This window comes from Cnephaeus nilssonii (genome assembly GCF_951640355.1).
Source record: "Cnephaeus nilssonii genome assembly, chromosome: 5".
Lineage (NCBI taxonomy): Eukaryota > Metazoa > Chordata > Mammalia > Chiroptera > Vespertilionidae > Cnephaeus > Cnephaeus nilssonii.
Genome location: NC_137076.1, coordinates 104,620,456 through 104,635,073, shown reverse-complemented (window position 1 = coordinate 104,635,073; position 14,618 = coordinate 104,620,456). Strand labels below are relative to the sequence as shown.

At 56.5% G+C, this 14,618-nt stretch overlaps 1 protein-coding gene across 1 annotated transcript; it reads left to right on the top strand.

The window, feature by feature from the left end:
* Positions 1-6,588: 6,588 nt before the first annotated feature.
* On the top strand, positions 6,589-13,421 carry BOD1 (biorientation of chromosomes in cell division 1). The gene is made up of 4 exons (XM_079770836.1): positions 6,589-7,131; positions 9,124-9,248; positions 11,636-11,832; positions 12,674-13,421. Exons 1-3 carry the CDS (start codon positions 6,640-6,642, stop codon positions 11,829-11,831), a joined length of 813 nt encoding a protein of 270 aa, XP_079626962.1. The 5' UTR covers positions 6,589-6,639; the 3' UTR covers position 11,832; positions 12,674-13,421.
* The last annotated feature ends 1,197 nt before the right edge of the window (positions 13,422-14,618 follow it).

Genomic DNA, 14,618 nt, shown 5'->3' with positions numbered 1-14,618 from the left:
TCCTCTGGGCCACTTCTGGAATGGCTTCCCAGCGGCTCCCAGAGCCCACCTGCCCCCGCCCCTCGGCTCAGTCCACGGAGGCCACACCTCCGAGCATCTCCCCGGAGCCGCCTCCCTGGGCGTGGTGGCGCCCCTTGTTATTTAGCTGGACTCAAACGCCGCCTCCCATCCTTCCCTGACCTCCTGAACCCCGAGTGATTCTGATCTCGGTTTTGCTTGTTGGCATCTTGCTGGCTTGTGAGCTGCATGAACTGAGGCTGTGCGCCTTTTACCGCGTCTCTCGGCCCAGGCCGGCGTAGGGCGGCGACACAGGCAGGCACTGGGCAAACGCCTGTGTGAACGGTCCCCTGAGCGAGTGGCCGCGTGCACGTGCTCAGTGAAGCAGCGAGACCGGCTCAGCTTCCCAGGCCAGGCCTGCCCCCCAGGGGACCAGGCTGCCGCTCTCCGGAGAGCCTCCGTGCGGGAGTGGGTGCTGGTCCGGGGGAGGACGGCTCTGCTGGTTTGTATTTTTATTGAGCACAGACTCTGTGGCAGCCTTTGTTCGCTCTGCAGCCTCCCTGAGTGGTTGCCATGGTGATGCCCATTTCACAGATAAGGAGACAGACTTGGGGGGGGAAGGGGGCGGGTAACTTGTCCAAGGTCCCTGGCTATGAGGTCACAGACAGCATCCCATGGCCCCCCGAGACGCAGCGCTGAGGCCTCTGTTCCTGGTCCCCGCACCCGCCCAGGTCCGGTGCGAGGCCGAGCCCGGCGGGGACAATGCAGAACACAGCGCCCCCTGGATGCAGCTGCTCCTGCCTTCCGGCCAGTGTCTCCACGGGGCTCCCACGGCCAAGGGCGGGGACACAGCGCCAGGCTGAGCCCACCCGCCCGCACTCAGGGACTCCCTGGTGGTGAGCCCTGCCACACGGTATTAAAATTAAAATTCCTGAGTGAAGGGTAATTAAACCTCCTCGGATTTTGAGGATTTCTTAAAATTCCTCTGGGAGGGGGAGTCAGGGGGGGTGACGGTATGTGGGGTTAGTGCTGCTGTCTGAGCTCAGGGGAGACGCTGGTTGGGGTGGTTTGGGCAGAGGAACGCTGGCGAGGTGGGCCGGCCGCCCAGGCCTGCTCCAGTTTGGAGCCGTTTTCTTTCCAAATTCCGACTCCCCAGCCGCCAGCCCGGAGCCCCGGGCCCAGCTGGGCCCAGAGGGCACTGGGCTGGGCTGGGTGCCAGCTCAGCGTTCTGGAATGTTCCCATTCAAAGCCCAAAGTTCACGCTCTTTCTCTCATTCATTCGTTCCTGGCACACGGCACATTCCCCGCCTCCCACCCAAGCCCATAGCCATGCCCGGGGCATTCCAGCGACGGCAGGCCGCGCCGAGGCCCCCTCTGCCGGATCGCTGGCAAGGACAAAGCCATGAGGAGCAGGATTCGGTGGCTCGCTTTTTAATTTCACGGCCGGGGGTTGTCAGGACAGTGCGGAGGGAACTGCCAAGGATTCGGAGAGCGGCCGTGAATCTGGGGCAGAGCGCGAGAACAAGGGCGCGCTTCAGCCGGGAGGGGGGCGGGCACGGGGAGCTGGCAGCCGCGCGGGTGAGAAAGTCCTCTTCTCCCCAGTGCCTTTGGTTCGGGTCCCGTGCTAATTTTAAAAGGCCGATTCAGCAATTCTCCGCCCTTCCTCCATAAAGCGTCTTCGACGGCGGGCAAGGGGGAGGAGAAGGGGTGCCTCCAGCTCCTTCCCGGGCGGGGGACCAGGATCAGGGGTCACAGGCTGCTATGACATTGGGGTCACGCATTTGAGGGAGAGTCCTTGTGTTTCCCGACCGTCTTTGCAAACTCGGACCACAGCCCCGGGCCGAGGCAGGCTGTCAGAGGGAGAAGACCCAAAGCCCGACCCCAAACGCAGAGCTGCTGTGCGGCTGCGGGTGATGGGCTCTCCCTCTCGGAACTCCGCCAAAACCATCCCGAATATCCTTCCCCACCTCGACGCTCCTTGGCTTTGGCCAAGCCCGTAGAGAATCTTCCCGTTACTTTTGATCTGGGGTCTCGGGTCTCTTGGGCGGAACCTCGGGTGGGCGGAACCTCAGGTGGGCCTGGGTGAGGGGGCTGGCCTGCGACCTCCCAGGGGCTGAGGGACAGAACGCAGTCAGAGAGGGCAGCCTCCGTCTCCCTGTCACCTCGACCAAGATTCCCCGGTTGGACGTATTCAGGCAAGCGAACACTTACAAGAATAACGGGGTAAACTTGCACGGGGGGTCTTATGGTTTCTAGAACTCTCTCAAATTCATCCTCTTTCAAATGCATTGCTCTCTGCCACCCTTTAAAAGGGAGCTCCTACTATTTGCTCCATTTCACAGAAAGGAAAAGTGAGGCTCACACGCCCAAAGGCTGACCCCATCTGACCAGGACCCCCTCCCCCTTGGCCTGCTCGGGGCTTACGCAAGGGGTGCTCTCAGCGGAGAAGCTCGTGGTGGGGAAGAGAAGTGGCTGCATCTCCCCCCATCTTTCCCTCCTGCTTCCCTCGCAGCCTCGTGCCGCCACCCCACGGGCCGGGTGGGTCCCAGGCTCTCCGTCTCAAGCAGCACAGACCCCGGTGATTTAAGCGGGAAGGGGATGTATGGAGAGCAGACGGGGCTGTTCGCAGAAGAGAAGGAAGGCTGGAGAGCGGGGCTTGGGGAGCCGGCCAGAGAAGAGAGAGGTTGCACAGCCGGAATCGCCGTCCAAACTCTGCTACAGAGCCACCCAGCAGTGTCGCACGCACAGCCCCAGGCACCGCAGCGGCGCCCTCTCTCCGCTGGCCTTGGCCATGTGCCCGCACCTCGGCCGCGAGGGAAGCAGGAGCAGAAGCGTCTGGCATTTCCATGTGGGTCTCAGCAAGCGGAGAATATGCCCCAAAACGGAAGGACATGGAGATGCCAGGCAACCAGATAGATGGTAAATGTGTCCTATCAGCCGGGTTGGGCTAGGGCCGTGGTCGGCAAACTGCGGCTCACGAGCCACATGCGGCTCTTTGACTCCTTGAGTGTGGCTCTTCCACAAAATACCATGGCCTGGGCGAGTCTATTTTGAAGAAGTGGCATTAGAAGAAGTTAAAGTTTAAAAAATTTGGCTCTCAAAAGAAATTTCAATCGTTGTCCTGTTGATATTTGGCTCTGCTGACGAATGAGTTTGCCGGCCACTGGGCTAGGGAATGCTGTGGTAACAAAAACTCCTAAGTCTGAGTGGCTTAAAACCAGTGGAGATTTATGTCTTAGTCACTCTACGCGTCCATCAGAGGTCGGCTAGGGGATCGGATCCCGGTCACCCTGAACCCGGACCTCAGGCTGACGGAGCAGCCACCATCGCAAATCCTGCCCACCGTCACCCGGCAGAGGAGAGAGACCTGCCCAGCAAGTCCAGGCCGGAGTCCAGGAGTGACGCGTCCGGGCCCAGAGGCTGCCACGAGTCACATGGCCCTGCCGCGTGCCAGGAGGCAGAGAGCTGGGAACACCTGCCAACCAGAGGCCTCTGGGGAGGGGAGAAGCAAGAGGCTCCAGCATGGAGGCCGGAGACCTGACTTCCCTGCCATGGTTGAGCCACTAGCACCCCCAGGGGCTGGAGGAAACCCCCACTTCGGGGTGTGATCACAGCAGGCAGGCCGCTGCTCAGACTGCAGGTGGCACAGCCAAGGGTCCGGAACGCAGCCCACCCACCGGGGAGGGGCCGGAGGGGCCAGGAGTGATCGGAGCCAGGAGCTGAGCATCGCCGCCTGGAGCTCCAGAGTGAGGGGGGACTGGCCGAAACGGTCTAAAAAGACACCCACTGGCCTCGGTTGACTTGTAGTCATTCCAAGACATGATCCAAGGGGACAGGGCCTGGGAGGAGGAAACTGATTCTGGGTGCTAGAAATCTGATGATGAGGAATGAAAACCTACAATCTCTTCCTTCATAAATTTAGAAGTTAGTGGATGGGGGAGGGGGCGTGGGAAGTGAGAGGCAGAAGTTAATCAAATAACCTCCCAAGCCAAATGTAAATTCGTGACCACAACATGTATTAAAATTTGCTCAGGGCCAGGCATGATGAATGGATTGCCAAAACGGTGCTTAATCCTCCCCAAGGTCCTGAGGCACCGAAGCTCAGGTGATGCAACTTTCCCCAAGTCACACTGCCCCAGCGTGACAGAGCTGGGATTTCAACCCAGCACTGCCCACGCGAAAATCCATGGACTTGCTGCTGCTTCACATCTCCCATGGCAACCACGGGCCTCACCTCTCCCCAGCTCCTGCCCTTTCTCCCTCCAGATCGGGGTTTGGGCTGTGGTGGTTTCATCCCCTTACGTTCTCTTTGACATAAAATATTCCAGCACCTTAACATGTGCGATCCCCTGGGATGAGGCAACTTGTCACAGATTTAATGCTAAGAGCCAACAAAGACTTTGTTTTCTCTCCCTGAAAATGAGATTACTACACCTGGGCAGAAGTTAAAACAGCATTCTGCATAGAAATTGCTAAAGGTCCTGAATTACTAATGCAGTAATGGCGCCCCCTGGTGACCATTATTGTGTATTACACAATGATGACAAGGGAAGAGGGCCTGTGGGATGCAGTGGTGGCTTCCTATTCCAAGTTGGGATGAATAATAAGCCCCGCCCCCTAGTCTTAATCACCTTTAGGCCTCATCTCCCACCCGACTTATGTCAATTCCAGTGGGGAGGTCACAGGTCTAGGGTACAGCACCTTCTCATAGCTCATTGTTCCAGCAACCAGGACACAAAGTCCCATGACTCGCAGTGAGATTGCCAAAGGGTGAACCATCTGCTGCCAATCTCCATGATCACTAACCCATTAGGTCCTGGCAGATTAACCCATCATATCCTGCTATAACACTTCTTTCTTTTCTGAAGAGTGTGGCTCTCAGTGACTCCCCCTGCATGTCCCTCCTCTCTCTCTCTCTCTCTCTCTCTCTCTCTCTCTCTCTCTCTCTCCCCCCCTCCCTCTCCCCTCCCTCTTTCTTTCTCTGGTCCTGTCCCATGACTATAGGTAACAGATGGAAACTCACTCATTCACTCTGAGCTAGGCATTGTGCTACAGGCTGGGGACACAGTGATAGATAATTTGTGGTCCTAGCTCTAGAGCTTACACTCTAGCAGGGGAAACAGGTGGCCAATTAGCCTATAAATTATTCATTTTCCATTATAATAACTGCTACAAGAATAAAGCTCTGAGTGTGTATATCAGTGAGACAAGACCAGATCAGGTGTGAGAGTCAGGAAAGTTCTCCCTAAGGAAACGGTAAGGTATGATGTGCCAAAGACGAAGCTGAGGCTGGTCAAAGTGATCGGGGGCTTGGAGGAGAATGACCATGGCTTCTCCTGGGGCTAAGGTGAGGGTGTCTGTGGGGTCGGTAAGCAGGAATAGACATTAGGCAATCTCAAGGATGGAGAAGACAGAGAGAACACTTGTCTTTACCTTAATCACTGAGAAACACTGAGCTGATGTTGAAGGATGAGTATAAACTCACCTGAATATTTAGAGGGTTCATTTAAACTCTCTTGAATAGGAAATGTTGGAGTGGAGAGCATCCTGGATCTCTGTCTATTCTGCCTCTTCCCAGGAGCCAAAGATATTGCAGAATTTATTATTTGCATCCCCTCCACTACTTATTTAAGGTGAGGAATAACAACAGCAGATGTAATTCCTGGTCTGCCCAGTTGAAGTAATAATGAGCAAAAGTCTGAAAGGAAGAGAGGATAGTGGTGGCAGCCATTTTTTTGTATCAATTGTGGCTACAAAAATAAAAACCAGGCCATAAAGCCTTATCTAGTGTCTGATACCACCCAGCTCTCGGGATGTGGTATCACTGAGGTTAAACATTGCAAGATTTGGATTCAGAAAACCTGTGTTCAAATCCTCCTTTTCTGCCTCTAGCTATGTGATCAGGGCAACAAACTCTGCCTCCATTTCTGCATTTGTAAAACAGCAATTATAATAGCATCTGCTTTTTAGATTGTTATAAAGTAGTGTGTGTAAAGTTTTTAGCAGCATGCCTGGTATATTCCAATTCTCATTGCTAGTTTATTATTATTGTTAGCACCTGGGAGGAAATCCGCACATGTAAAAAAGAATTTAGGGAAACCATTTCCCATTATTTTCCAATTTTCTAAAATAACCACGTGTTACTCTTAAAATCAGAAGGCGGGGGGGGGGCACGAAAACACTTCTGAATAATAGAAATTTGACTAACTCCTTGTTACCCGATTTCCCGCATCTTATTGTCCAAGGAGGCCGAGGAGTGCAGGGTAAAAAGCAGATTCCTAGGCCCCGGCCCAGAAAACGTGGATGAGCATCTCTGAGGGGTGAACCCGTTAATCTACACTTTTAACCAGCCCCGCGGATGGTCCTTATAATCAGGCACCGTTGGGAGATGCTCCTTCACAGCAAGGGTTGCAGTGATGGACCAGAAGGCCTCCCACCTGCCTGTTGCGGAAATCACGACGGCCTAAGCCTACAAGTCCCATACTGCCCCGCAAACTGCCCGCGAGCGGGTCTGAGGCCTGCCGGGAGTTGTAGTTCCGGCCCGCCCGCCTTCTTCCTATAAGAGCGCCGGAGATGAGCGCTGCAAACCTCCCGTCCCACAAGGCCAATGCCAGAGGCGACGTCATCCGAGGAGCGCCCGGGATGGAGCGGGCCGTGCCGGCCGCTCACTCCACCACCTCCCCAGCCTCCGAACCTGCCTCCTCCACCTCCTTCTCCGCCTCCACCCGCCCTTTCTCCGCCGCCGCCCTCTCCTCCTCCGCCCCCTCCCGCTCCTTCGCCGCCCCCTCTCCCCTCTCCCCCGCCGCTGCCGGCTCCGGCTCCCGCTTCGCCGCCACCTCTGCACGACCTGTGCCCCTGAGAGGCAGCCGCTTTGGGTCTCCCACGCGGGCCCGGGGCGCAGGCATGGCGGACGGCGGCGGCGGGGGCGCGGGCGCGGGGGGCGGGGGTGCGGGCCCGGCCTCGTCGGGGGCGGGGACGGCGGCGGCGGGCGGCGCGGGGAGCGGCGGCCCCATCAACCCGGCCTCGCTGCCTCCCGGGGACCCTCAGCTCATCGCGCTCATCGTGGAGCAGCTCAAGAGCCGCGGCCTGTTTGACAGCTTCCGCCGGGACTGCCTGGCCGACGTGGACACCAAGGTACCGAGGCCGCCCGGACCGAACGGGACCGGGCCCGGGACCGGCGGGAGGCCGCCCCGGTGGCAGCTTTGCCTGGCCGAAGCCGAGAGGAAAACAAAAGATGCCGCTGGAAATCTCCGCGGGGCGGGGAGGCCGCTGGGGGCAGCACCGGGCGCTTTGGGAGCAACGCGCACGTGGGCCGGGCTCCCAGCCCCGCCGGTTAGCTGTCCCTTTAAGCCCGGTCTGCGGCCTTTCTGAACTTGGGGTTTCAAGACTGGTGTTAGAGCCTGCACCCTAGCTTTGCCAGGAATGGGATTCCTTAAGCCTCTCCAACAAGCCTCACTGTGTTAACAGTGGAGAGAGCCAGGCAAGTAAGCGAGAATGGTGTGCGCAGCCATCGGTACCGGAGCTGCGTTCCCTTTCTCCAGCTCCGCGAGGCAGACCCGCGCACGCAGCCGAGCGAAGGCACGTTGGTGGGGATCCGGCACCCCTGTTTTGTACTCCAGCGCTGACCAAAGGCCATTGGGTGCCTGTTTTCCATCCTCGTGCCATAGGCCAACCCCCAATCAAATGCCCCTTCACTTTACCTAGCTGCCAAGGTCATCCCTTTGGTTACTAGCATCTCTTGATTCTGTCTTGCTCTAGCTTCCTCCCTCTTACCTTCCTCCCCCGGAAAGGGACTCTCAGCTCCAGTTTAAAAAAAAAAAAAAAAATCCCAGGGGATGTTTGCATTGCCTTAGCGTGGGTCAGACGCCCTCTGCTGTGGACGGGGGACGAGGCGCCCACTGCCCGACTCTGGTCTAGAAGGGAAGAGGGGTACCCGGAAAAAGGAGTTGCTAGGCAGATAGTACATGAGAATTTTAACTCGCTCATCTCCCTGCCTTCCTCCTCCCAGGGTGAGTGGAGAGTCTTTGTGTCTGTGAGTCAGTGTTCTTGGCCTGTGGGAAGAGTCTGCTCATGGAGTGATGCTTTTGGCGATTTCATGTATCTGGCTGTGAGCAGACTTTGGGCACAGTGACAGTGCGTCTTAAACAAACCTGTGTGGCTTGTAACAAGCATTGTTCTCCGGCCACAGGGCTGTACGTCCCGGGGTTCCGCTGGTCTTGGCAGGCGTCAGCTGTGGCCGCAGGCTGCCTCGGCCGGGGTCCGGCTGTGGGTTGGGGTTAGGTCTGCAGCACGTAGACTCATCCTAAGTCCCAGACTAAAGGGGCGGGGCTGCCCAGGACATGGGTGGTATGGAGGGTCATCGGGCACGAGAGCCACGGACATTCCACTGACCAGAGCAAATCGCGGCAGTAAACTCGGCATCACTGGGGTCGGGGAGTGCCCTCCGCCCGCGTGGGAGGGGCAAGCAGGGCACGTTTACACCTGGTTTGGAGAAGAGCAGCTGGCGGTGCCAGACGTTTCTGGAGGCTCAGAACCTGCATTCCTTGTGTTCTGATGCAGCTGGGTCTGGAAGCGGCGAGTGCCTCTCCGCGCCTCTTTGGATATTCCGTGCCTTCCCCGGTGTTCCGTGGGCTTTGGCTTCAGCCCGCGTTCCTGTGTCCGGCTGAGGGCGGGGTGGCCCTTCGCTGGGCGCAGAGGCTTTCCCGGGCCTTGTTGCTGAGAACACCCCGAGGGGCAGGTGGGGCGGTAACAGCACCGCTTTCCAGTTGGCAGTGACTGCGACTCAGGCTGTGGGCCTTGTTGAAGTCAGAGAGCTGGTAAGCGATGAGGCGGCCCAGAACCCAGCCCCTTTGGTTCAGAAAGAGCCTGGGTCTGCCTGGGGGCAAGCTGTTTACTTTGTGGAAGCCTAAATCCCCACCTCTAAAAGGCAGGTGGAAAAGTGAGTGAGATAACGACATGAAGCACCTGGCACTCGCTAGCACTGATTCACGCTCTGCCTGCTGCGTGGCCATGGAAGTTAGTGAGGAACCGGGAAGCCCGTGTCTGTGAAAAGCAGTGTTCTGAGTGACGTGACCACAACGCCGGTGCGTGTAACGTCTGACCTCGCCCCTCTTTCTGACATTTCAGCCAGCTTACCAAAACCTGAGGCAGAAAGTGGATAATTTTGTCTCAACACATCTGGACAAGCAGGAATGGAATCCGACGATGAACAAGAACCAGCTGCGGAACGGTCTGCGGCAGAGCGTGGTTCAGTAAGTGCGCGGGACAGAGGGACAGAGCGAAAGGCGGGAGCGCGGGTCTGACACACGGAGGCCGGGGCAGGGCGCTGTCCGGTCCAGGCGGACGGTGGCCCCGTAGGGGCTGCAGCAGACTGTGCTTTATTAAAACTCACGTTCAGGGACGCACAGGGCTCAGCTGAGATTCTCGCCCGTTTCTCCAGCCTGTGCAGGCATCCTGTGCACATCCCTACGGTGCTTCAAGTCTTCCCAGCCCGCCGGTGTGGCTCGGTGGCTGAGCGTCGACCTATGAGCTTGGATGGAGGTCACAGTTCGATTCCTGGTCAGGGCACATGGCCGGGTTATAGGCTCAAACCCTGGTGGGGGGCATGCAGGAGGCAGCCGATCAGTGATTCTCTCTCATCACTGATGTTCCTCCCTCTATCTCTCTCTCTCTCTCTCCCCCTTCTTCTCTGAAATCAATAAAAATATTTTTTAAAAAATCATTCCAAATTCCAAGACATAATCTCTGCGCCTTGAAGTTTCCAGTACTTCTTGGGCGTCTTAGACCAGGACAGCAACGTTTGGATCTTGGGCACAAGGATCTGGGTTCTTATTCTCACAAGTGAATGCGTAGTTTTACCACCGTGAACATTTCCAGCTTTTTTATTTGACCTAGAATGTATTTAACCAGAAACATGAATTTGGACTTACAATAGGACCTTTCTCTGTGATCCTCTTTTTTTTCTCTTTATAAGAACTCTTATTGAAGATTTATGCTGGGTTGGGCACTTTCTTTATCCTCACCCGATAAAGATTTCCATTGATTTTTAGAGAGAGGGAAAAACAGAGAGAAATATTGATGTGAGAGAAATACATTGATTGGTTGCCTCCTGCATGAGCTCTAACCAGGGCCCAGGCCGGAGAGGAGCTTGCAACCAAGGTACGTGACCTTGACTGGAATCGAACCCAGGACTCTCCGGTCTGCCGTCCGATACTCTATCCACTGAGCCACACCGGCTAGGGCTCTCTGTAGTCTTGCTGACATTTTGAATTTGAGGCAAATTCTAATGCAGTTTTGGAATGAAGATTCGCTACTTGGGCCTGGCGTGTTGTCACCGGTGAGACCCTGCAGCCCCAGCACCGGCCGCTGGCCGTTCAGGCCCAGAAGCTGGGTCCCAGGTCCACAGCGGGGAAGGCTTCGCAGGCCTCGGGCTCTGCTGTTGAACCTAATTGTGACCGAGTCCTTTCACTACGCGGTACCTGCCCAGTCCCTGCTGCTTTAGGCTCCATCTCCGGGAAAGCGAGCCGCTCTGCTTCCCTGAGCCACACTGCTTTCCCTGAGCAGGCGGCCACATCAGTAAAGACACCTGTGAACCTGCCTCCGGAGATGGGGTGCAGCTGGAAAGTGATGAGCTTGTGCCTAGGGAGGGGCGCCTGGCGCCGCCCTCGCTGTGTCACGAGCTCCGCTTGGAGGGCACCCGCTGTCTGACGCGGTCTCCCTGAAGGCGCCCGGGCTCTAAGGGCGATGTGTTACACCCGGCTTCCTGCGGAGAGCTGTCAGCCCCGAGGCCAGGGCGCACTTTGCCACTGGTCGCCATGGCGTCCTCGTTCGTATCCTGGCCCCGTCTGCCCGGTCACTGCAGGACCTGTTCTACCCGAGCAAAGCTTGCCTGGCCCGAGCGCTCTCCAGTCTGAAGGAGAGTGGAGCCTGCCCACGTGCTCTTGCTGGTACTCGCACGTTTCAGTCCTCGGAAGACACTGGTTTGAACCTCCGTGGACTCTGCCAAACTTTTCAAATGCGACGGGTTTCCTGTCACCATATCTTCCTTGCTACCTGCCCCAAGTGTTTGCACACAGACATTTTGGCTCATTTTGGCTCTACTTCAAAAAGGAGTTGGGGTGGATTTTGGCCCCTTAGGAGCTTCGAACCAGTTTGTTTCCTGTCTGTTTACAAGTCCCTAGTGTGTGTTCTAGGTCACAGCCACGGCCGTGGGCTCCAGGGAACTGGGGGCGGGGCGGGGGAGGGGGTGGTGGTGACCGTGCCTTTGGTTGGCCTAGCCAGGTTGCTGCAGGAGGCTCGCTGGCTCTGACACTCGCTGGCGGTTTCAGCTCTGCCCGTCACCTAGTGCTTCATCGAGTCACTGTCACTCTGTGGGCCAGGCCTTTGAGCGTGGTCCCTGCACAGGGCGGAGGGGGAGGTGGGGGACACTGAGTGAGGCGTGATGGGAGCTTCTGGTTGGGAGCTGCTGCTCTAAAGTGGGAAGATGGCAACTTGAACTCTGCTAATGGGTCGCCCTTGGGAAGAACTCCCGGGAGTAGCCGCAGCTTCAACCAGGGGCATGTGGCTGGGCTCTCACAGGACACTTGCTGGGGACGAAAGGACTCGGAGTGACTGAGTAACAGGATGATCTCTGCTCCAGGTCGGGGATGTTGGAAGCTGGAGTGGACAGAATCATCTCGCAGGTGGTGGACCCCAAACTAAACCACATCTTCAGGCCACAGATAGAGCGAGCCATCCATGAGTTCCTGGCGGCCAAGAAGAGAGAAGCCGCCCCTGCGCCCCCTCCGGAGCCGGAGAGCCAGGACGCCCCGGGCCCCGCCCAGGACGCCTCCTAAGGTCTGTATCCGCCAGTGCAGCACGTTCCTCTGGCTTACCGGGAGTGGGTAATGGAGGGGCAGCCGTCTCTGGGGCAGGTCTTGTCTGTGCAGAAAAGTATGCGCAGGTGGACCTCACTGACCACGGAGTCCTGTCACTGCGCATCAGGGAGGAGTCTGTGCCCCGAGCCCAGTGTCCCCGCTGTGAGGAGGCGCTGCCTCGGGCGCCCGCTGGGGTGGCTGGGGTGCCCCAGGGAAATTCAAATGAGAGTCCCTGTTTTTCTGAAATTGCTTAAATTTGGGTTTGCGATTTGAATATAAAATCAAGCAATGCATTCAAAAGCGGCCTCACCCTAAATGGGACTGAAGTCTGCTTGAAACTGCTGGAAGCCCTGTGGTTAAAGGGAACTGAGTGCCTCTGTCAGTGACCGGGGTTCTTCTGGGAGCACCCCCTCTTTATTACCTTTGGTTCTTAATGTTTAACATCGGCTCCGGATGCACAGAGCACTGCTCCTTCAGGGCCTGGGAGACGGTCAGTCTGAGCCGTGGCAGCAGTGGCCTGGCATTGGCCACGGTTCGTAAGCACTGGACTGCCTCGCCCTCGTTCTGCTTCGGGTCCTGTTTGTAAGGCTCCTCGGGGTGTCTGTTATTTTTGAGAAGCATCAGCGAGTGAACAGAGCGGAGCGCCGGGCTCGCACGGGCGCTCATTCAAGAGCAGAGCTGCCGTCAGTGCCCACGTGGGAGCCGCCATGCCGTGGGGGGTAAAATGGTCACCTCACGCCCTCCTGGTCCAACTATAGATTCCTCAGGAACAGAAAACTCGGTCAGTGTAGTCTCATTTTGACGGGTCCTCTCCTTTTTAGACGGTGCCTGACATCTTCTGGAAGCTCCATTGCATAGTGGTGAAGTGGATTCCGTTCACAACGGTACGGCTTCAGAATGAAGACAGGCCAAGGTCGTTGCTGATTTCACCTTTGACTTTGGAGCGTGGTCCACGCTGATCGGGGAGCGAGGTTGGCGGCAGGAATGCTGGCCTGTGTGCCCCTGCCACGTGGCCAGCCTGTCCCAGGGACCACACCAGCAGACACTACAGAGAACTAAAGAAACACTACATCAGCCGGGGTTGTCCTGAAACAGACCTTTATACTTGAACTTGGAGACTGCGTGTGGGTTTTAGGGCTTGTGCTCGGGGAGAAACCAAAGCTGCCGTGAGGGAAGGTGAGCAGCCCCCCGTGCAGCTCCTGAGAAGGGCAGGGTGAGCTGGGGGGGGGGGGGGAGGGTCTGTGGCTGGCTTGTTGGCTTTGCTTCTCAGAGTTGCAGACCAGAGTGTACAAGCCGTGAGCATCACATGGCTTTAAAGTTGTGACCCTCTTGTGCGTGAACCTTGTAGCTTTAGTGTCCTTTCCCTGAAGAGGCGGCCAGCACGGGACCCCACAGGGCAGGACGCCCAGACACTAGTAGAGGGAACATTCGCAGGCTCTCTGTCCAGGGCTGCTTCCTACCCTGCGAGGATGGGAAGTCTTGGGTGTGTTTATTGTATTCTCATGTTTGTGTTTTTTAGAAAGTGAATGGTTAATAAATAGCCTACGTTTTATAATAAAATCATTTGATACTCTTACTCTGAGGCTTCCACTAAATCTTAGACCCCGAGTCTGAAAGGTAAACCTTCCCTCCGCCTACATGCCACTCCTGTGCACAGCACGTGGCGTCTGGCAGGGAAGGGTCGGAAGACATAACTTGAACTGCCGCTGCCCTGAACCATAGGCGCAGGTGGACCTGGCCGGCCGATCCTCTCCTCCCCTGGACCCGTTAGTACTGGTCTATAGCTGAGGGCAGTGCGTTCTGTTCATGTTTCTCAGACTTGACTGTGCAGAGGATCACCCAGGGGTCTTGGAAAAGTGCATATTCTAGTGGAGAATTTCCAGGTGGATCTGGGCGTGTGTCTACAAGCTGGTGATGCTGAGGCTGCTGTGCTCTGTAAGCACGGTGCCCCGCCCCCGCCCCCGCCCTGGGCCTTCGGTTCTCAGTTGAGTCTGCTGCTGGATATTGTTGACCTAATAAACTGTCACCTGCAGAAGTCCTAACTTACCGTCATCGACAGGTTCTCGGAAACAGTAACATGAAGCAAAACAAAATACAACAAAATCCATCCTACCTTCAGCTAATTGCTCTACACGAGCGCTAAGTTCCCGCGGCATCCTGGTCACAGAAATATCACCAAACTTCTACATAAAGTCCCAAAACACTTCTAATATTAACAAAACAAATGCGAGCTATACGTATCTTTAAAAATGAAGAGAAGCAAGATCGTTACTTTCCAACCTGCTTCTTCTAGTTGAGGGTCAGTCACAGTGTGCTGGCAGCTGGGAGGCAGTCCCGCCCTGCACAGGACACTGTTTCTATGTTAAGAGTCACATAGATGAGATGACTTCATCTGAAGTGGTTATCAGATCCAGAAGTCACTACAGACACTGCTGCTGGCACAGAGGACTGACTTCGGCTCAGGTGGGCCAAATTGAAAGGAAGTAGTGCCCATAATACCGCGGGTAGAAGTAGTTTCATTGTCAGGCTGGGGAGGGGAGTCATGACCAGCAGCACTAAGGGAGCTGGCAGAGGCTTTCTCTGGACTCCCCTTATCTGCCTAGGGACAGATCCTCCAAAAGGAACTGAATGGTCATTAATCCTCTTTCCGGGAGTTTCATCAACCAGAGAAGATTGACTTATCACAGGAGAGGAGACCAGAAGTCCACACCACACCCAGACAAACTGTCACATACTATCACATCCCCCATCTACTCAAGGGCCCAT

Coding starts and splice junctions, on each gene's coding strand:
- BOD1 (XM_079770836.1), top strand. CDS start 6,640: ATGGAGCGGGCCGTGCCGGCCGCTCACTCCACCACCTCCCCAGCCTCC. Junction 7,132..9,123: donor TGGCCGACGTGGACACCAAG/GTACCGAGGCCG, acceptor CTGACATTTCAG/CCAGCTTACCAAAACCTGAG. Junction 9,249..11,635: donor CTGCGGCAGAGCGTGGTTCA/GTAAGTGCGCGG, acceptor TCTCTGCTCCAG/GTCGGGGATGTTGGAAGCTG.